The 21965-nt window shown below is 48.8% G+C and overlaps 6 protein-coding genes across 6 annotated transcripts; 5 read left to right on the forward strand and 1 right to left on the reverse strand.

Annotated features, from left to right (window-relative positions):
- The first annotated feature begins 1327 nt into the window (after positions 1-1327).
- Positions 1328-2395, forward strand: F5B22DRAFT_599325 (mitochondrial ATP synthase epsilon chain-domain-containing protein). Its single transcript, XM_047974455.1, has 3 exons — positions 1328-1470; positions 1581-1695; positions 1788-2395. The coding sequence occupies exons 1-3, from the start codon at positions 1439-1441 to the stop codon at positions 1863-1865; spliced, it is 225 nt and encodes a 74-aa protein (XP_047832584.1). The 5' UTR covers positions 1328-1438; the 3' UTR covers positions 1866-2395.
- F5B22DRAFT_599327 (Mak10 subunit, NatC N-terminal acetyltransferase-domain-containing protein) lies at positions 2387-5649 on the forward strand. The gene is made up of 6 exons (XM_047974456.1): positions 2387-3119; positions 3190-3257; positions 3322-3450; positions 3508-3738; positions 3795-4259; positions 4310-5649. The coding sequence occupies exons 1-6, from the start codon at positions 3020-3022 to the stop codon at positions 5591-5593; spliced, it is 2277 nt and encodes a 758-aa protein (XP_047832585.1). The 5' UTR covers positions 2387-3019; the 3' UTR covers positions 5594-5649.
- A 166-nt stretch (positions 5650-5815) lies between these two features.
- On the reverse strand, positions 5816-7577 carry F5B22DRAFT_65160 (mitochondrial carrier). Its single transcript, XM_047979491.1, has 3 exons — positions 7183-7577; positions 6306-7066; positions 5816-6163 (listed from the first exon to the last, which is right to left on the reverse strand). Exons 1-3 carry the CDS (start codon positions 7269-7271, stop codon positions 6039-6041), a joined length of 975 nt encoding a protein of 324 aa, XP_047832586.1. The 5' UTR covers positions 7272-7577; the 3' UTR covers positions 5816-6038.
- A 1110-nt stretch (positions 7578-8687) lies between these two features.
- On the forward strand, positions 8688-11376 carry F5B22DRAFT_64762 (ARS binding protein 2-domain-containing protein). Its single transcript, XM_047978904.1, has 2 exons — positions 8688-9315; positions 9363-11376. Exons 1-2 carry the CDS (start codon positions 8908-8910, stop codon positions 11055-11057), a joined length of 2103 nt encoding a protein of 700 aa, XP_047832587.1. The 5' UTR covers positions 8688-8907; the 3' UTR covers positions 11058-11376.
- A 3459-nt stretch (positions 11377-14835) lies between these two features.
- F5B22DRAFT_653976 (sugar transporter-domain-containing protein) lies at positions 14836-17570 on the forward strand (the record flags this gene model as incomplete). The annotated part of the gene is made up of 8 exons (XM_047979765.1): positions 14836-15126; positions 15212-15244; positions 15311-15391; positions 15444-15898; positions 15951-16223; positions 16281-16589; positions 16647-17092; positions 17208-17570. Exons 1-8 carry the CDS (start codon positions 15101-15103, stop codon positions 17568-17570), a joined length of 1986 nt encoding a protein of 661 aa, XP_047832588.1. The 5' UTR covers positions 14836-15100.
- Positions 17571-19215: 1645 nt separating this feature from the next.
- F5B22DRAFT_653978 (uncharacterized protein) lies at positions 19216-20720 on the forward strand (the record flags this gene model as incomplete). Its single annotated transcript, XM_047979766.1, has 4 exons — positions 19216-19306; positions 19395-19640; positions 19742-19897; positions 19987-20720. The coding sequence occupies 4 exons, from the start codon at positions 19216-19218 to the stop codon at positions 20718-20720; spliced, it is 1227 nt and encodes a 408-aa protein (XP_047832589.1).
- Positions 20721-21965: the final 1245 nt, after the last annotated feature.

Here is a 21965-nt window from a genome sequence, read left to right on the forward strand (position 1 = left end):
GCCAGCAAATGCAGGCTCTACATATATTCCTGTCACTAAAGATCCATACATACATACGCATCCATAGACATGCACAATTGAGCTATTCTAAAAAAAAAAAACTATTAGTGTACGCTGTCTCGAAAAGCAACGGTACAGGTCTAGTGGCAAACGAAGCTTATTACCACAACTGAATTGGTGTATGGGTGAATGATCTAGGGAAGCATGAGTCGGAGAATTAGAAATCTTACACAAGCAACAAACCTTTACGAAGTCGTGTTACATTCAGTCAGTCATGGGATGCACATCACAATAATAGGCATGGTAGTCTCGCCAACAAAGTACGTAAAGAAGCTACCAGTACTCATCTGGCCAGCGGTGTCTAGTGTTTTATTCTAGGTTCAACCAGCTTCCAATCTTTCGTGAAAGATTATCAGGGGCGTATTGTCGCCCAATTTTTCAATTTAGTGAGACAACAAAACAACCCCTAATGATGGAGCCTAAACTCAGCTGTTGTTTGTCAAGTCAAAGACCGACGAGGAGTCGGAGCTTCGCGTAGAACCTGGAGCGAGCTTGCTCGTGATACTCGATATTGTCCACAGCTCACACGCCTTCTCGGCCCAAGAAAACCGGCGCCTGCACTCTCCCACCTCCCGGCGGTTCGCGGCCACACATCTTCTGGCTGCTCACTTACATTAAGTTGTCAAGGCACAAGTATCAAATCGCCTCTACCCAGTATCTCGCCATGTGTGGCAAATGCAAGTGGTGTCATGATCGATGGCAGGTTGTGCTTCTAAGGCATTGACTTAGAAATCTCGCACTTCTGATGGCGTTGAAGCGTAAAATGCTTTCTAGCAATACGGGCTCTTGTACAAGGAATAGCGTATATAATTCGATTCTACTCCTACCACGATGTATGGCCAGACCAATCTGGAGTCCCTGTACGAGGAGGATTAGGGACGAGAAATCTCACATCTTTTTACATCTTTGCTAGTCATGTGAAAGTTGGTGTAGTAGTCCAGAGAGAGGGCTGGCTGACGTCGTGATCAATTCTATGCTTTTGTTCTCTTATTGGTCTGTCACTTGAATCTCCTTTAATAATGGAAGCTTTTTCTTGCAAATTGTCCGCATAATTTCCGCAGATTATACTTGCATAGCACTATTACCAATTAATATCATAGGTAAGATGAAAGCAACTATACAATACCAAGGACTGTCGACTCGAGATGCTAGGAGACGAACGTGGAGAAATCACGTGCCCTGGGATCAGGTTAGAGCGCATGTTCGCAGCCAGGCTTGCCAGGTGGCGGCCCGTCGACGTCGCCGGCACTTGGGCCTTGCCAGTGGCCAATGGTGCGGTACCTTGTTCCGAAAGCTCCCGCCTGGAATTTGCTTCAATTGAGCAACGCAACAATCTCCAAACCGATCACCTCAACACACACCTCAATCCACCGTCAAAATGGCTTTTGCGTGGAAAACCGCTGGCCTCACGTGAGTTTTAATTCTCCCAGATCAAGCCAGCTTGATTCTCGATACGCCGAAAATGCGACGACCGATGCCATGTGCGGCCTTTTACTGACTTAATCCATCCGTCCGAACAGCTACAACCGCTACCTCGCCGTCGCCGCCCGTGTCGTGCGCCGAAGCCTGAAGGACGACAAGCGCATAGCCGCCGAGCGCCGAGGCGAAATGGAACTGCGATTTGCCAAGTGGGAGGTGAGTTGACTGTGCCTACGCGGGAGAAAGGGGACGAAGGTCAGAGCAGAAGCAGGGCAGCAAATGCTGATTGATTGATTCCGCAACAACAGAACGGCAAGATGGGCGAACCCAAGAGCTTGGCCGAGGCTAACGCTGCTCAAGCTGTTGAGTCCGCCAACAGCTCTTAAACGGCGTGCCCAAACATCTCGACATAATAGACAAAACGATGGAAGGCGCTTGTACTAGATCTCGGAGCCGGCTACGATAGAATGAAGGGAAGATCCACGATGGGGATTAGGAAACTATCTGCACAGCCCTCGTGTAAAGCTGTATAAATAAACCGCATAAAGGCATTTCCATCTTAGTTGTTGACATGCTACAATTTTTTTTTTTTTTTTTGGTCCCGCGAATTATCACGAGATCGCATTGTGATGATCTTGATCGTCATGTTTCGAGACATTTAACTGGCTGGTTTTGACAAGTCTCGGTTGTTGGCTAGTATTTTCGTCAACTGCGTCGACTCTGTAATGACCTCGACGGCTTAAATGGCGGCAATCAAATTTATCGGGGCTGCCAACCCATTGGTAAAATAACTGCATTGTAGAGTAGGTAGGTAGCTCCGCCTATTACTATTGCACAGTTAGGTAGACTCTGGGTTAGGCGATGCATTGGCAAATTACAGCGCTTGAACATGCTACTCAGGTATGCTGCCCACAATAACCTAAATAAGACATTTTGCGTTGCCATTTTAGAGACCGTGAATTAAAGTCGACTGCGGCTCATTTTCATGTCACCACTGACGCCCGGGTTGGTATCTAGTCACGATTCCGCTCCTATGGAAATTGCAGGATCCGGTGGTTTTAGGTTTCCCCGTTGTTCCGTCCTGTAGGTTAGGTGACGACCAGATTCTCAAACTCCACTAACAGAAACAACCGCTATTCATCTCGTCATTTGTAACTACCTACCTCCCTAGGTACCTTATTCAACGGTCACACACCCCAGAGTGATTCAATACTTGCTTGGTAGCCAGGCATTTCATTCATAGATCGACCAAGTTTCACAGGTAGGTCAGATACAGACCAAGTGCCTACCTCAATCGAATCTTCGAGTAGCGCGACATTGTCATTTTCGCGTAGGCCGTCTTTCGCTCTGTGACCTACACTTTCCGCACTCTGCTCGATTACCTGGAGGGTCTGTCTTTAGAACTTTGCCTCCAGAGCTGGGTTTGCTGTTGCTCCTGCTTGAACTTTCCGCTGTCTACGGATTCGTCCGTCCGGCCATCCCCGGGCGCCGTCAAAAGAACCAACAACGCTTTAAATCGCATCTTGCCCCCCTCTAAGCAATGCAGCCTTTTGAACCCACCAGACCTCCCCCGCCAAACATCTCACATCCGGGCATCATGGCTATTGATATAACCGACAAATTCACTTCTGCCGTGGCGAGTAGGTCGTCCCATTTACCTCGACTTTTGTCCTTTTCCAACTAGGTGCTTGCTAACCTATTCTCCTGCAGCAATGTCGCCCGGCGAGGTGGTAAAAGATGATACCTTCCATTTGTATGACTCAGTTTCAGCTATGGAGGTGGGTTGGAATCATGGTCCTCAGCCATTATTTCGAATTTTATGACCTGCTAACAGAATGACAGATTATGGACCGGAAAATGGATAGCGGTATCCTAGACGAAGATGAGTCGCTTGATGAGGAGTACGATGTAACAAGTAGTGTGCTTCCACAGGAGATTCTCGGCATCATCGACGAACTTCTCTGTCTTGAAGTATGTTTCTGTCAACCGACTTACAATGGTGAAAGTCAATTCTGACCCTGTCCACAGATGGCCTGGCATCTTGGGTATCCTTTATCGCAGACAATCCTAACAAGCGTTCATGTGGATGCATTAATGAATCCTGACCCAGCAACTATACAAGATGTAGATTTTTCGAACAAGCCCTCTGGCCCCGGTCCAGAATCAGTAATGTTATTGGTATTGAGAGCGTACTGTGCCGGTCTATTGAGAGCATGCTTCTCTGTGAACGAGTTTATGAAAGAAGAAATGTCGTATGAGGTAAGGCATTGAGCCTACTTACTCGGTGGCGGAGTATTCTGTCTGACGGACCACAGGAAGAAGACTTCGTCACAAATACCTATGGGAGAGGCTTATTAGGTAATATACCAGTACCAGACATCAAGAAATTGCTACTCGATGCCATCGCGGAGGTCTGTGCTGAGCGGAATGGATTTTCTCAATCGATTGGTGCCGCTCTCGTATCTCGCCTTGAACTCCGAATCGCGTTTCTCGATGCCCTTGATCTGGATACCACAAGGATGAATCTTTCGGAATTGCCGAGACTCCATTGGACGCGGATGGGAAAATTCATAGACGAAATTGCAAATCAACATGGGCTGGGGTGGCCGGTGCCGGCGGCGTTCAGCACCAAGCTACAGAGAAGACTTACTAGTACTATGCCACCACGTCCCATGGTGAGTTTAGGCTTTCAGGAGTGCATTTCACACTTCAGTCGTCTTTTCGAGGATGCCCATGAGGTTATCGATATTCTTCAGTATGAAGACCCTCAAAGCCTATTGGTATGTTTCCTTGTATATCTCTACTTGTCTACAGCACTGACCTGTTCCAGAACTTCATCTTATTGTTCCAACAAAAACAGCCACAGCCACTGGCTTTTATCAGAACAATGCTCCAAAATCTTATGTTTAAGGATATGGTGGTACTAGGTCGACTCAGTATTCGCCAGCTCCTCGACCACGATGTATGCCTCAGTGTTCTTCCATGCGGACCCCACTTCAACCAATCATTTGACTATGTAGAGGCGCCAGAGGACCCTCGACACAAGATAGCACATGCTATGGAAGAATTTCGCCAACGAGTGGCCGAACCATACCTTGACCTACTTTGTGTCCTCTGTCAAAACCGATGTCGCGTTAGGCGCTTGCTGTGCCACCATGTCCAGTCATGGGACGCCCTGGAGCAAGAGGTTGCGGAGATTGAAGACCGCATAGACCAACATATCCCCACCATTACAAGCGAAGAGTACCCTGCTGAAGATCCCGAATATAAGCCACTGCGAAGCTGGATTCGCTTCTTCAAGCTGCGGCAGCTGCAATGGATTGTGCAGCTCGGATTCGAGCTTCGTATATACCAGCCTGATGAGCTTGCAGAAATGTATCATTGTTTAGCTTCATTGGCCGTATTCATTAAGTTGGAATGGAACCGAACTCGGCGTATGACGGCGTCTCGGGAACAGCGCGCCCGGAAGTTTGTTGGATTATTAGATGATGACGAATCCTTACCCACACCTATCGGCGAAGATTTTACGCGATCTTCGCAGTACCAGCAGTTGATGATGCTGAATGCCGCATTCACATCGTGTCTGTCTGAGGGATTGCACCTCTTATACCTAGCACTTATGCGCCTAGGATTTGTGAAACGGCCGCCACAACCCTACGGCACCGATGCGTTGAGATACGAGTTACGCATGCGGCCTATTAAGCTCGGAACCCCAGGGCTACCGCCTTACGAACTGGTCAAAAAGGAGGTAGAAAAGCCCGAAATGAGTACAGAAGAGGTGTTAGGCCAAGCCGAGAAGACAATTGGTGACGCTCGCCTATTCGTCCGGGACTATATCAACTACAACAAGCAGGAGTCGTTCTCGGTCAATCCTACGAGTCACTCATACTGGGCCAAAAGTGTCCGCAGTGACATGCACGCTACTATCTCAGCAGGCGTGGCGATTGGAATGCTGCAAAAGGCTTTGAAAGAAATGGAGGACAAAAAAACGAACTGCTCAACTAACGGGGTTACCCTTGGTCTGAAGGTGACGATTCCGGAGTCTGGCGACAGTAATTCCAACCGGTGGATAGTACCCACGGTAACACGTAAATCAACTGATAGCACAAATTAGACAGAAAATTTAATGGATCAGTAAGGAAAATAGGCTTAATTAAATCAAACATTATGGATTGACGCTATATGGTGATATAAAAGTGATACATGTTTATATTTCCTCTCCATTGAGTTCTATACATGGACACACAACTCTGTGCACCACAGGCTCTAAACTTTTTAATTCTTCAGGAGAAAGGGGGAGTCTGCTGTAATGGTATTATAATAACCAACAAACGTCTCCAAAACAGTGCCTATCCTTACACATCTCTAGCATAGATACATATTACATGGCTTCCACCCACTCTCCTCCCACAGTGCCTGACTACTACTGGGGGTCTTTTTTATGCTGGGCGCACACCCAACATATATGACTTACCACTTGCGCCGACTTGAACCTGTAGTCTTTAGCGCCTCTTGTTCGCTCCATATTTCTACACACTTGGGTCCAGGGCAACTACTTCTTAAGCCTTGACGGCCCTACGGGCCATGGTGCCCCGTAGTTTGATGGTCTGCTCGTACAAGACGTCCTTGAAGGCGAAAAGGAAAGCGGCGGTGAGCACGCTCTGGGTAACCTTGGGACCAATGCCTATCGTGAACAATAGTCGTTAGTTTTAAAGGTTCGCAGGTTGCTGCGCTTATGGCACTTGGGGGTGGAGAATATCGCCTTTGGTAGACGAGAAAAGTGGCTGGATGGAGCAGAGAAAAAAAAAGAAAAAAAGCAGACTCACCCTTGTATAGCCCTGAGTAACCCTCTTCCTTAATAACGCGGTTTATAGCCTGGGTCATGCCCTCCTTCTGGCCGTTGCCGGCGACGTGCATCTGGCTCTTCACCGTGATGTAGGGGTATGTGATGGACGTGGCGAACAACTTGCCCAGAGCGCCCAGGAAGAAGGCCAGGGTGGGCGTGGCATTGCGCTTCCGGCGGGCCTCGAATATGTTCTTCATCTGCTCGAAGAGGGTGTACTGGAGGATGGGGTTGATGACGAGGACGAGGGCGGGGATGACGCCGCGGAACAGAGCCTGGGGCCCCTCCTCGCGCAGCAGCGCCATCAGCGTGCCGAGGGTGGTGGGCGCCTTGGGCTTCTCCGGGACGGCCTTGGCGCCGCTGCCCTCGACGACGATCTCCTGCGACGCCTCGAGCGACTCGCGCCGCGTCGTCATCCGCGTGTTGACGACCCAGATCGGGTTCGTCAGGATCACGGTCGCGGAACCCGCCAGCGCGCCCGCCATCATCGACTCCACCGTCGTCAGCTTCTTGGACGCCCGCCCCGAGCGCGCCGCGGCGGCCTCGAAGAAGGCGCGCGTCCACTCGTACCAGTAGTAGTAGACGAAGTTGGTCACGCTGATGCCGAATACGGCGCTGTCGAGCCCCGCGTATAAGCCGGCGACGCCCTCGCGCGCCACGATGCGCTTCACGGCTTTGAGGAAGTCTGTCTCGGCTCGCTTCGACTCGACTTGTGCGCGTGTGGAGAGGGTGATGAGTGGGTATCTGTTGTCGTTGTTGCGCCTCATTAGCTAGTGATTCTTCTCTTGATAGTATGTGAAACCAGTCTCGTTGTGAGGATGTGTGCGGTTGGTTAGTGTAGTTGATGTCGCGGCACGTACGTCAGAACCATGGATAGGACTCCTCCTCCAGCGCCAGCGAGCGCGTGCGCAACATTGTCATTTTGAGGGATGACTGGTTTTGAGGCCATGCTTTCAATTTGATCTGGTCTGGTCTAGTCTGGTTCGGCGCAGTCTCGGTTCCTACGAGACTTCAACTATTATTGCGAGGTCGAGGGATGGAATGGTGAGCTCAGGATATCAGAATATAGTGATCAGCTCGCAGATGACAGTAATGACTAGGTCTCATATCTTATGAGAAGATAATTAGGTAAATACAGGATAAAGGGCTGGAGATAGTAAGGATCTCGTCGTAAGTAGGGAGTTGGTAGCTTAAGGTTGTGTTATCTTGTTGGCGTGCTCTATTGTCCTCGGAAACTGAGCCGAGGTCCGATTACATCACGAAGTACCTAAGGCCCTGGGGATGCCAGAGGGAGACTACAGTGGTGATGGCCGCGTTTTAGTGGCTCCCCCCGCCCACTAGAGATCCCTTTCTCCACTGTTACCACCGTGGCCGATCACATGACTTGCCGAAACTTGAAGATTGCTCTGCGGTTTTCACATGCGAATCAGTCAAATGGATATCTATGCTATCTACAAGGCGGGGAGGGGAGGTGAGGCTTGTGATTTATTAGGTCGGACATAGATTGGACGATTGGTGCGGTAGAATGGGGGTATTTGTATCTCCCTCGCATACATATATATATATCTGTAAGTAACCTAGGCCGTTGACTCGATGTCTCTTTGGGGCCTTCTGTCTCGGAACTTAGAACCGCATTTGCCGTTGGATCTAGGTCCATATTGCGTGGACGCACGGATATTTTTGCACGGATATATCTATAAAAGTATAGAGTTGCGGGAGGCTATCATCATAAAAAGGATTATATCATTATCCGTTAGGCGGCATAACAGCACTTAAAGTTTGCTTTTTATTATTAAGTCATGAGCTAAGCTACGGCCAGCGCCTCCTTTTGAAATGGAACCAGATACACAAACCTCGCCGTGTTCATTCCTTCCCTTCCGCATTTCAAAATTGGCCCATTTGCATGCCTCTTGCGCCGTCGAGATATTCGGATCGTTGGGGTAACAGCTCTCTTCGAGAGGCATTACAGCGAAGCGATGATGCAGGAAATACGACAGGGATATCCTCACGTGATCCGTGAGCGGGTTTCTTAAAATAGCCCGGCCTGCCTTGCCAAACCTGACTGCTGAGCCTGTACCGTGCCATTTACGAGCCCTTCCAATGTTTTGAAGGGGATACCAGTGCTGTAGACCCTGATTGCGCATCCGAGCCCAGCTCTCCAGCTTGATGCAAGCGTGATTCGCTCTGCGCGCGTTGCTTCAGCTCTTCGGCGCACCTCTCTATGTTCCCCTCACGTCTTTTTTAGCCGGTGAAGCATCTTGGCTTCTCGTGTCTTCTCGCGACTAGGAAACTGGCCAAATTTTGCTCCTTGTGGATCTGCGGTGCTGGGCAACAGCCTCCAATTAGCCCGGAAACCGTTGTCCACGAACGCTCGGAGCATCACCCGTTTCATTGCTGTTCTGTTCTCGTAATTGAGCTGCCTCGACCAACAGCTACCCGGCATTCGTTTTTGTCATAGATTCGTGGCTGCTGCAATATTTGCCCCTCGCCAACCCAAATCTCCGTTTAGTTGACACGTCCCGCTCCACCCCGTACATGGACACCTAACCGTGACTGAGCTGAACACTCGTCCAATCCGTGTGGAGATGGCGGCGCTCACTCCACAGCCCGGCGTCAACGGTGTCAACCATCTCACTCCTACCTCTTCTAATGGCAACTCTACTCCCAGATCCCCCGGTGTCCGACCGATGCTACCTAACCGGTCGGTAACTGCCGGGTCCATTGAAGATGCGTACGTAAGCTTCATTCTTCACTGCAATCCTGCCGTACCCCTGGACGTAGACACGGCCGCCCTGAGAGAGGCCTTTCGGACGCCTCCCAAGAGCGAGGGCAAGAGCTTCAGCACTTTCACACTGTTCGAGCTCATTGCCAAGCTTCATCAGAAAGAAATAAAAACTTGGGCTGAGTTAGCTCTCCGATTGGGCGTTGAGCCGCCTGACCATGAGAAAGGTCAGAGCTCCCAGAAGATACAGCAATATGCCGTGCGACTGAAAGTACGTCATCTGTTACCCGTCGTGCGAGCACAACTGACGTAATATAGCGCTGGATGCATTCGATGCACGTGAATGCTTTCTTTGACTACCTGCTTGATAATCCACATCCTTATTGGACGCAAATTCCTGCTGACAATAACCCTGTCTGCGAGGAAGGCCGTGATGGGGTTGCGGCCGAGGATGATATGGCCTTGCGTGCCCTTCTGCCTCACATCAGGCCTCGTCGTGGTAGAAAGCGCCCAGAGGACGATAACCTGAGTAAATCACCTTCACAGAAACCGAGGCTTAATTCACCAGCCTTCGGTGGTGACGGTCACCCACCTCGTCCTGAGATGCTGAATCCTTGGACAGCACATCCCGACTCCAGGCCAGGATTCGCATATCCTCCTGCTGACCCAAGATCCAGCATATTGCCTGGACCTGAGTCTGCATATCCATGGCATCATGATCCTCGGGAGCCATTGTCGGCCTATCCGCATTCTGCTGCTACGCCTACCACTAGAGGGTCTTTTTGGCCAGAGCATGGAGAGCCTCGCTCGGCAGTGAGCCCTAAGAGCAAGCCTCTGGGTCGCCGCCATGGGGCCAAGGCAGTATCGTCTGCTTGGAGAAGCATTGGAGTTTCTGCAAGCGGCAAGGCCAGAGGACGGCCACCTATGAACCGCAATGCCGAGACACCTCTTTCGGCTTATCCTTCTGATAGGAGTGTAAGCGGACCGCCTCCAAGCATGGTGTTCGACACTTCCTCTCACCCAAGCACACCGACCCCTGTGCATATGCCAGCTCATGAACATGAACCTGTAGTCAAGACACCGGAGCCCACATCCGCACAGAGTGCCCGTCCACCGCGACCCGGGCGTCTGTCTCTCCAAGTTCCCGAAAGGCCTAGCGGCCCCGTGCGACTCGCGACGCCCCCAGCTCCTGTCGTGATGGTAAACGGACGGAATACTGCTAGTACAAGTGAAAACACCAAGCCAAATCTCATCCCCGCTCCGACTTCCAACCCTATTTCAAACCCCATTCCCAAATCAAATCCCAATCCCAGCTCTAGTAGCGGTAGTAATATTGCTCCCGCCACCGATGCAAATAGCAACCCCCAACTTGGCTACACGATCTTTGACCGAACTTCGGCTATGTATCTCAATCCAGAGAATCCATCCCGCATCGACAAGATCGAGCTTGACGGGCCCGATAAGACGAACCATGACGAAGTCGAGAGTGTATTCGTTGTGACCTTAGTGGGTTGTACATGGTACGACCCCAGTGGTGAAATTGGATCTCGCCCTTCCGTGGCTGAGGTTGTGGCGCTAGTCCGGGCAGTCATTCGCAGCATCGCAGACCAAGCTCTCACTAAAGAAGCGTTCTTGATCAACTTGGCTGCACTTGTCGGCGGGCACTTCATGTTACAGCCCGATAGAGAAGTACACCGGCTCGAGATCGGTCCCGACTACACCAAATATTTGTGTAAATGGAATCTTCACTATGGGTCTATCAGAGGTACCTTTACGCTTACGGAGACGGTGCCACATTCGAAATGGAAGCCGGGCCACCAAACTACCGGTGAACCTCTAGAGAAAGATCAAATGCCCACCGAGGGCATCCCGGCGGCCGAATACTGGCAACAGCAGTACGCGAGCCTAGCTGTTACGTCTATACGGCGGCTGGATCACCTGACAATCGCCAAAGCCAACGCGCTGAAGCTTCTGAAGGGAACTCCTGATGTTGATCCGCACCGACTCATATAGGTCATTTCACAACGTGCCTAAACGTCATCCTATTTCGTCTAGTCACGTACCATGCCGGACATGGTGGTCATCACCTTATCACCTTGGACTGTAGTGGTGGACTTCTAGATACCCTTTCCTTTTCAGTTCACTGCTCGTTTTATTAACATTACTACTACTTTTTAAAAAAGCCCAAACTTGGTATATAATCAGGCTCTTACAGCTGAAGCGTTTAGTTGCTTGTGCTGTGTATATCCTACTTTTGTTCTACTTTACATTATTGTTTTTCTTTGTATGTACAATCTGCATTGAAAAATCAGAAGCGGTCCTTGATCAAGGGGCCGTGGGCGCATTAGGGGGAAATGGTATAAGGCAGCATTCTTGATAGATGTAGGAAAATCAGCGATATTCTTTTGGATGGTCCATACAACCTCTTGTGTAGATTTGCGGGCAAAAGGGATATTCAAGCCTGGGAGATTGATTGAGCACTCGTGATATATTTTCACTCTATGTTTTCTTAAGAAGAATGATACATTCACTACCAATAACTTTTTTTTTGACAGTCCTCGATTATTCCAAGTAATAGCATATCCGTTTTCTTTCTAACCGTCGATCGAGGAGGCGATTCTCCTCAGGTAGATAGATCATGGATTTGTGAGATGATCGGCAGTTTAAGGCTGAATCACCTGTCTCTGTCGACAGGTGAAATTTACGGTTGGCCTATCGGGCGAGTCTTGCCTATACGACTGCCTAGGTTAGGCGTTCTGCGGCTGTTTCGAAATTGTGTGTCGGGCCAATTCCAAGCCTCGGATTTACCTCGACTTTTTTTTTTTTAAGGTAGTATCGATGACTGACAGGTTGCTTACACAGTACGATGCACATATCTACAACTATGCAGACTGCAGTGAGAGTCGATATTAGATGCAGGGCTCCAATGCAGCCTTACCGTTTGCTGATTCTCTTCACGTCTTGTTTTTCGCATCTTTGGGTCTACTCACAATACAGTAGATTACGCGGGTAGGCAAGCAGTCAGGCAGACTCGTATATTTTCACCACACACCTCCGAGGACCGGACAGGCGTTATTTCGCAGTTTGTGTTGCGCAGCGGCAAGGACGGCGGCAAGGCTCCGTTGGCACATGGGAGCGCCTCATTCCTGCGTTTCTGCACCATGCAAGAGCACAAACAAGTACACATCAGCGCCGATCAGCTGACAGGAATCTAAATAAGAGGTGTCGAGCTGACATCTGTATACTACCGTATTACACAACCTAGGCAGAGGTATAAGCTACTGTACATATATATGTACGCGAAGGTGCGTGCGTTTACGGCGGCGAACTGCTTAATTATTCTCGCAGCCGTGTGATGTTTCCTTTTTAGGCAACGAGTTAAGTAGGATGCCTTCGGCAACGCCGTTGAATACCGGGAGGATCTCTAGCTTCTCCGCATCCCCCTTGGAGAGAAAGCTTTCCCCTCATTTGACCTAAAAAAGATGACCCGAGAACAGGCCATTGAAGCCACGGGTAGCAGGCATCGTATTCCTCCTAACTAGCCATGGCGTCGGGGGTTCATTCGCCAGATCAGACCAGAGTCGAAAACAGCTTGAAGCCAGTCCTAGGCCGCTTCTAGATACCTATGCAGTACTCACTCAGTACAGTCCTCGCTACAGTCCTCACCGTCACTTGCTTGTGTCACAGGGCCAAGGTCAATCGACTCATCTCATCATACAAAGACTGAGTCTGACTGAGGTCGTCAAGCATGTTTAGTCGTTCCATATTGCTCCACTGGTCCTTCCACATCCCTGTGATCAGACCCTTCTAGTCTTTGCCCAGCTCTGCTTAGCACCAACCTCACAGCGCAGGTTGGTCAGGGAACAGGTTAGTTAATTAGCGCTCTTAGAAATCCACCTCCGCATTCATCTAAAAGCTTGATCGAACATGCGATATCGATCTAAGGAATTGATACGCAATGAGAGGAATACCAAGGCTTGTCAAAGGCACCATCATTATCGGCAGCGCCAAAAGCTAAGCTATGAGGCGTCAACGATGGTTTCTAGGCGATGCTAGCCACGGTACCGGTAGATATACCCATACTAAGTAGGATTCTTTAGTCCGAACAACACCCAATCAGTTCACATTGTCGAAGCAGCCATTGACAGCATCACCGGATTGTGAAAGCCTCTGCCGCCCACCCCAGTGCGCCAGGTCCGACGAGGCACAGCACGACCGGCCAATGGTCTTTGAGTACGCTAGGTACAGCCAAGCCAAAGGCCGTAGGAATAAAAAGTGATGTCACCCATCACACGTGTATGGGTGGTGCTGATATTTGTCAAATCTGCTTTAGCGACGTACAGAAGCCCTGCTAACATTGTTCCAAGGCTCTGATATGGGATATGGGCACCTACCTATTCTACCGGGGAGTAACCGGCCGCATAATCTCGGGTTGGTCGATGGAATCTCAATACAGAGACAAGTAAGTACTGGGGAAGTACCCTGAGGATGGTGGTACAGATGTGTAGATGATAACATCCACCCTGTTGTCGAATCCTCTGAATACCATCCTAGGAGCTACCCTTGTCAGTTTTGCCTGTGCGCAATCTTGCGTACATTATGTCTATAGTAAGCCTCCTCTCGCCGTGGGTTTGCAAAGAATTGAAGTGTACAGGCATGTATACGCATCAATACGGCATGCTAACATAATACATAATAGGTAGCTCATCGACGAACGATATGCCAACGGCTTGTAAGCTGATGTGAAACACGCATGATCGAACTGCCATCTAGTACGAGCAAGACGGGAAACAAGTGGGTGAAGGGACCAATAGAGGCGTTGTTGTCCAGAGTACGAGATAGCTTTGTGCTCTCGTGATCGTCAGGGCTGAAAAACTCATGTTTCTGTTGTGTACCTACCGCACTCGACGATGGATAGAAAGAAAGAACTTGACACGGCGACAATGCTATTGCCAGTACCGGTATATATATTGTAAAATACATACACATTGCCCGACAGAGTAAGTACTTCTTAGGGGCTCGATTCAGCTGGGCAGCAGATCACCTGGGTTGTCAAGTCCTGTATCTTTGTTCCATTGCCTTCTCAGCTCGAAGCTGGATACCTGCATGTGCCGTGAGACCTGTAGTCTCATCAGGATATTAATTCACCAATGAGCGGGCGGGCTGCTGCTCGCCGTCGACGCTAGACATGCAAGGACATCAAACCCATTTCCATGGAACAAGACGGAACAAAGCTACTTCAGTTGCTGATGCTACCTTGGCTTGCCGCAATATCACCCTCGCCAGACAACTTACATCCTGACATTCCATAAGATACATAGTAAGTACGTAGTAGATGACGGGAGATTAATTAGAGCAGACCGAAGGTACGATATCGCGGCTCAACTCTAGGTAAACTCTGCCCATCGCGTGGCTCATCCGACAGACAGGGCAGCAAAATATGATGATTAAAAGCATAGCAAAACTGCCTAAGCCGGTGTTCACCAGAATCTCTATGGTAGGCCTAAGGTAACGATGCCATTTCGAATGACCCATGCTCGTATCCCTGCATCCACATACTTACCAGAGAGACATCCATGAGGGGATACTTCGTAGGTATGGGACAGTTTAGGTCGCATTCACCTGTACTGTGTCCGCCATCGCAACCCGCGTGCAGGTGGCACTCGGTATGCCTCCCTCTCTAAGTACATACTTCCTACCTTACTTACATATACCTAGGATGCCTAGCTGCCGTTGCCTAGGTATCGAGAAGGAAGCTAGGGTCGACTTTGTCCTACGCCTGCGGCTGGGCTACATGTTACTTGATTGCCGACCGCCGCAATAATAAGTAATAAAAGCCCTGCGTCATCGCTACACATGTGTTGCGCATGATTTTGACCTTCTTTGTTTCCCCTTCGTCGCTCGATCACGACGTTGTCGCCACAAGAGCAAAGAGGGCGCTTCACTCCAATCCCAACTTGTGTGGCCCGACTGGACCTTATCCGCTCAGCGATATCCACGCTTCCTTCTAGCTACACTTCGTCATTGCCTTGGAGATTCGATATAAAAGTGTGAAGATGTCGGAGAAAGAGGCGGTGTCAACGTAAGCACCTCACCCAAGTGAGACGATATCATTCGTCATGGTTAATTGGGAGAAATGGGCGTCGAATCTAACGGAGCTTTCACAGCACAGCTGGTGCACAAGACGCGGCTGCTTTGGCGTAAGTACAGGCGCGAGAGGCGTCGCTCAATTGAAATAAGAATATCAATCTAACATCTTGGTCCAGCCCTGAGCCTGTCCATGATGCGGAGAAAGGCCGTCGTGGCTCTGCTGCCCACATTGATATCAACAAGAACGTGGACGCTAAGTACGTAACAACCGATTGGTGATCTTCTACCTAGACTTAACGCGACGGACAGGATCCGAAATCCGCTTGCAGGTATTCCTCGGCAGCAATTGCTTTCCGATGTCGAGGCATTTGCCCGTGAGAACAACTTAGACCAGCACATACCGCTCCTGCGGAAGGGAGCCCTCGTTGCGCAGGACCCAACTTGCTTTGAAGATATTCAGGGTGCCGAGGCACTTGACGAGGCCGAGATCTACGCCCTCAAACGTGAAATCACTCATAAATGGAGTGTTCCTAGAACACTATATCTGACTATTATCACCTGTTCTATTGGAGCAGCCGTGCAAGGCTGGGATCAAGAGGGTAGCAATGGCGCCAACCTAACTTTTCCCTTGCAATTTGGCATTGGATCTAATTCGACTCATGACGTTTTCCTTGTTGGCTTGATCAACTCGGCCCCATACATTGGCTCAGCTCTGATAGGTTGCTGGTGCTCTGACCCCTTAAACAATTACTTTGGCCGACGAGGTTTGTCAAATTAGATCTCATATTCAGTGACTAGATGTATTGACTTGTTCAGGTACCATTTTCATCTCTGCCATCTTCTGTCTGATCACCCCCATTGGTGGTGCTGTTACCCAGAACTGGCAGCAACTCCTCGCTACGAGACTGCTTCTTGGTATCGGTATGGGTATCAAGGCCTCGACTGTGCCCATCTTCGCCGCCGAAAACAGCCCAGCTTCCATCCGTGGGGCATTGACGATGACATGGCAAATGTGGACTGCATTTGGTATCTGGCTCGGGACTATTGCCAATTTAGTTGTTGGACGTGTTGGGCCGATTGCTTGGCGATGTGAGTAGCTCTACAGAAGCGTCATTAATCGTGTATTAACAACTACCCAAAACTCAGTGCAAATTGGCTCGGCCTTCATTCCGGCTGTACCACTGGTATCTCTCATTCTTTTCTGCCCCGAGAGTCCTCGCTGGTTTATCAAAAAGGGTCGGTACGCCGAGGCTATGACATCGCTTTTGAAACTACGCAATAATCCCATCCAAGCAGCTCGCGACCTTTACGCTATCCATGCCCAGGTTCAAGTCGAGGCCAATGTTATCGGGAAAGCTTCATACGTCACTCGCTTCTTCGAGCTGTTCACAGTCCCTCGCCTTCGACGGGCTACTGGTGCCGCTTTTGTGGTTATGATTGCACAGCAGCTCTGCGGTTAGTTATAAGATCCAGCAGTTTGTCCGAAGTCCCTCAACTGACGTGTCTCTTTAGGTATCAATATCATTGCCTTCTACTCCTCGACTGTGTTCGTTGCTGCCGGCGCCAATAACTTCCAGGCCCTTCTCGCCTCTTTCGGCTTTGGTGCCATTAATTTCTTCTTTGCATTCCCTGCCTTCTGGACAATCGATACATTCGGCCGCCGCGCTCTTCTCCTTTTCACATTCCCCAACATGGCGTGGTCATTGCTTGCGGCTGGTCTTTTCAACCTTCTTCCCGAACAGTCAACAACCCATGTCGTCCTTGTGGCCGTGTTCATCTACGTTTTTGCAGCATTCTACTCTCCTGGTGAAGGCCCTGTTCCGTTTGCCTACAGTGCTGAAGTCTTCCCACTTTCTCATCGTGAGGTCGGCATGGCTTTCGCAGTGGCAACGAACCTGTTTTGGGCTGCTGTGCTGAGTATTACCTTCCCTAAAATTCTAGATTCGCTGGGTGTCGTCGTAAGTCATTATTTTCGTTCTATCGTTCTTGTTTGGACGCTCCCCTCTCCTAAGATAGATCCAGTACAGGATGGAGAGAACTGGACAAATCACTGACTTAATTGCTTCAATATAGGGTGCATTTGGCTTGTATGCTGGATTTAACGTTTTAGGCTTTGTCCTGATCTTCCTGTGGGTACCAGAAACGAAGCAGCGCACTTTAGAAGAACTGGACTACATCTTTGCCGTGCCCTCTACGCTGTTCATCAAGTACCAGTTCACCAAGGCTCTTCCATGGTGGTTCAAGCGTTGGGTACTCTGGCAGAAAAGCGCTACTCTCCAACCGCTGTACCAATTCGACAGTCCGCCTGTTGTCGTATCAACCCCAGAGCCAGCTCGCAGCTCCTCGGTTGAGAAAAACCACGATAGCGATGCTATCGCCACGACCACTGGTACCGACATACCGCCTGCTGGTGAGAAGAATGTAGTTCAAGACTAAGGATTGGCCTCTGTTTCCTGGTCGCTTCGCACGCTGTGATTACATATGCGTGAGGTCGGGTGTTCATGATGTACTGGTGGTAGATCTGAGCGTGACACTTGTGATGAGAAGAGATTTGCTTGTTTCTTCACGGGAAGAGTTCATGCTATCTGACACGCGGGTTCATGCGCCCATCTTTTACTTACTTTTCTTTCTTTTCTCCTTTCGACTTGGAACTTATACCCTCATACCCATTTGCGATATATAGCAACTACCTAATCCGTAGTTGAATTGTCTTGGAGCTCAGATGCAATGTATTACTCCGCCCTTGCCCCCTCTTACAATGCTTACGTGCTGTAGGTCTGTGATTTGGGGATCAAGACTGCGTCTCGTGTATGTCTTATGCTATAACTATTATACCAAAAGAAAACGGTGCTGAGTGATGAAACACCCGCCGCATGAGGTTTGCGTAGCTGCCTGCTTTACGGCACCGAAAATGGCACTCATTCATGCTCGTATCTTCGGCCGGGAGAATAGAGTAGTATAGCGGAACGAAGCATTAGCCCGTCACACTTAATAACGCCTTCCGCAGTATACCGTGGATATGGGTATCATATGCCATGATTAAAGATATTAGCTATGTACTTCTATTTATCTTATATACGCGTTAATTACGGCTAAGTATGCAGTCTGCCTAACAAATCTTGTAAGAGTCCCGCTTATAAGGCATAGAAAGAGGAATCAATTATATTTACAGAATTTCCCTACTATAAGACATGTTAACGAGCCTTAGAGGCTAGCAAAGACAGAAACAACTTTGTATAGAATTAAAGTCAGCTATTAAGGCCAAGAGGGAAACCAGCTGTAAAGTATTATTGTATTATGGTGAACTGCTGCTTTTCACTTGGAAGCTATATCGGTGCGTGGTGCGGGATCACGTGTGGTGTGGTGGACACTTTGGTATAGATGCCGAGCAAGAACTTAGCTATCTGTGTAATACATGCTGTCCTCATACCTTAGGCAAGCTTGATACCCTTCGCTCACTCATATACAGTGCACATAGACCTAGCCTACAGAGATTTTTTGTCTATAGGCGCACAGTTTACTTTAAGCCTCGAGACCCTCGAGTGTCGACAACGTGAAGAAGGAATCCGTATCGTATCTAACGAATCCGGCCTCGAGGAGCGGCTACGTAGCACGTTGTCCTGAGCAGATTCTGGTGTCATGGTCTTTTGGAAGGACACATGGGTTATCATCGAGGTCCTGTATCCATTACAACAGTAGTATTAACGGGAAGAGAACGAGCATTCTGTCTGATGCTCCTGCTTTTGTGGGGTTTTCCTTCCCGAAGACATTAAGACCTGATGACGTAGCGCATGTTATCAAATCAACAACTCTAGTAGGTGTGTTCGAGATAGTTGGGAGCCCCTACTTTCGTGCGTGCCTGACATCAGGACCTCTTTCCTTTTCACCGATTGTGGCTATAAGCCAGTGAGAATGATCCATCAACATCTCTCGTCTTGTCTCCTAGCTCCCATTTCACATCTATCTTTTCCTCTGCACAGATCAGCATCTACAACAAATACTCTACTAGTCAAGCACTTAAGAACTTATACACTTATTCTGCACGGCACAATACGAGAATTCATACACAAGAAAGGGAAGGATGGATTCAGAATTTTCGAAACATCAAATTCCCAGTTACAATTTCAACTTGATGGAACCTCGGTTTTTGATGGAGACAGAGGACGGCCCAGGTACGCTAGTTTGAAATGGGCAGCCTTAAAGAGCTCCCTGAACTCATTGTCTGTTTATTTCAATTAGTGATAACTAACTTAGTCTTAGTATATCTGAGATGGGCTCGTCATGAAAAAGACGTTGACAGAATTGCCAAATTTTGCGCGGATCATTCGTGTGAAGTCAAAAATTTCATCCGATGTGGTAACTACACTATGGAACAGACATGGACAATCGCGCTGTCGAGACACCGGGAGGCGATCTTCAAGATCATGTATAACTATATAAAACCGTCAATGATAACGGAAGGTTGGGTATTTGTAGTCGAGCAAGGTGCTAATGTCCTGGGGGTCTGTAAGTGAATGTCTGTTTTCCCTCTCTGATGCTTTGCCAATTTGTGTCGGAGAACTCGTAACGGGTTCGAAACTCTGTTGGCTGCTGACACCAAAAACTAGTGGCATTTCACATGAAGTCACAAGGCTTCAATGACCCATGGACAGAGAATGAGAGATGTAATGCTTTGTCTCCCGACAGAGTTTGGGTTTTCCCACCCGAGTACGCTGAGCGCGTTAAGAATATACGTGGTGAGGGGTGCGACAATGGTATTCTCAGTAAGTGTCGATTATTCTCATAACAGTCTCCTCACAAGGGCCTCTCATTTTGGGGTCTGTTATGGTGAAGCTAAGATGCGGCTAATTAGACGTTCCCTACTTCGTCCCTTGCCATATGCCGCAATTCAGCCCGTGCTGCATCGCTGCTTTCGGATTGCTGCTTGAGGAGGTGACTGCAAATCTCGGACGGACAACGATCGTATGCATGCAGAACCAGAGCCCGCGTATGGAATCCGAAATCAAGTACTACCTCAAAGGCTGGAGTTTTGTATCTAGCGGCAACTTCGAGGACAGCAAGATCGGCGACATAGAAACTGACTCCACTTACACTGTTTGGCTGCGCCGTTTCGATGACTCGACCCCTGAGGGTTCTCTGCCCTACGCCGTATTCCGTGGTCTAAATACCTTCCTTGAACGCATCAATCCAAAAATTCAATGGGAACGAGTAGATAAGGTGCTCTCATCAACTCCATTCGGCACAGGCCAATTAAAAGAGCTATTGAACGCATCCTTGATTGACAGTGAGCCAGAAGATGGAGATTCAGAAGATGGGGATCCAGAAGATGGGGATCCAGAAGATGGGGATCCAGAAGATGGGGATCCAGAAGATGGGGATCCAGAAGATGGGGATCCAGAAGATGCGGATCCAGGAGGTGAAGATTCAGAGGATGGGGATCCAGAAGATGGTGATCCAGGAGGTGAAGATTCAGAGGATGGGGATCCAGAAGATGGTGATCCAAGGGGTGAAGATTCAGAGGAATGGAATCCAGACTATACGCCTCTAGTGGCTGAATATTTACTGAGATGGCTATCTACTGGATGAAGATCCAACATACAAACCAAGGGCAAACAAAAAGAAGAGAAAGTCTTCAGATATGAGCACATAGCCTGGGAAACACACCGCCAATTCCGATGGCAAAACCCGAAAAGAGAAGGAGAAAAACCATCGTACACGAACACCTTTCTTAACAAATATATCTTGGGTACTGAAGGCAATGCCCACAACGTACCACAGGCGGAAGGCGGAAGCTAGACCCCCTTATACGAACACATGGTGTAGTAAACAGCTTCTGGGTATCGATTGGAAAAGAAAAATAGGCATGTGACAGTGAGAAGAAGCGGGAGCTTCTCACGCAAACAAGCGAGCTGGACTGTCTAAGTAGCAGCTAGAGGTCACTCGACTATCAATTAGTTAACCATAATTTACCAGAAAAGTCTTCGTTAATATCACATGTCTGTTTACTTTCTCGTCGTACTGTAGATAATGGGCTCCCATCTACCAAAGAGCGATCGATACAGTGTCGAATCCACAAACACTATCATCTTCCTCCATAGTCTAGGCGTGAGATCCGGACATCAAACGAATTCGCACTCGTTCAACTCCCGCCTAACACACGTTTCGTTTCTCCCAGTGCGAAAGAGCGCAAGTAGATCCCACCCGCGATGGTTTCGATACCACAAAGCTAGAGGACCCGATGTACAGGAAGGAAATACAAGTTGACACCCTCGTACCGTTGATTCTGTCGAGGAGGAGAAATGAAGATGATTAGATCACCGCTGCAGTATCCTAACTAATCAGCATTTGCTGTGCGTTAAAGTCCACCTATGACTGCCATAGTTCTATCACGACTTGGTCAATTATTGATCTCAGACAACAGGCACATTTACTCGCGGTACATAAGCGCGTCGTGCAATTAAGGATCATCGCCACACACTATTCACATAGTCTGCAAAGATAAGAATTTCTTTTTTCTTTTATTCGTAGTTCACATATGCTCTCATCAGGTTCATTCCGCTATATGCATATGGGGCGCTAAATCCGCTGGCGATGGGGGCGAATATCAGATATGTGTGGGATACTTTTTTCTTTTTTAACTTTTCGTTCAGATCATCATGTCTTTATCTTTTTTGCCTTCCACCTCGCCTACTCCGTCTATACACCAAGTATAACTCGGTACCCCCACTCCAAAATGTGACGGTGGTGGATGAAATGTTATCCAAAGCTCGCTCGCTATGCAAAAAATGTACTTCTCATAGTCCCCGAAAATGAGAGGTGATGTTCCTCTTA

The sequence above is a fragment of the Xylaria bambusicola genome (assembly GCF_022495145.1).
Source record: "Xylaria bambusicola strain CBS 139988 unplaced genomic scaffold F5B22scaffold_12, whole genome shotgun sequence".
Taxonomy (NCBI): Eukaryota; Fungi; Ascomycota; class Sordariomycetes; order Xylariales; family Xylariaceae; genus Xylaria; species Xylaria bambusicola.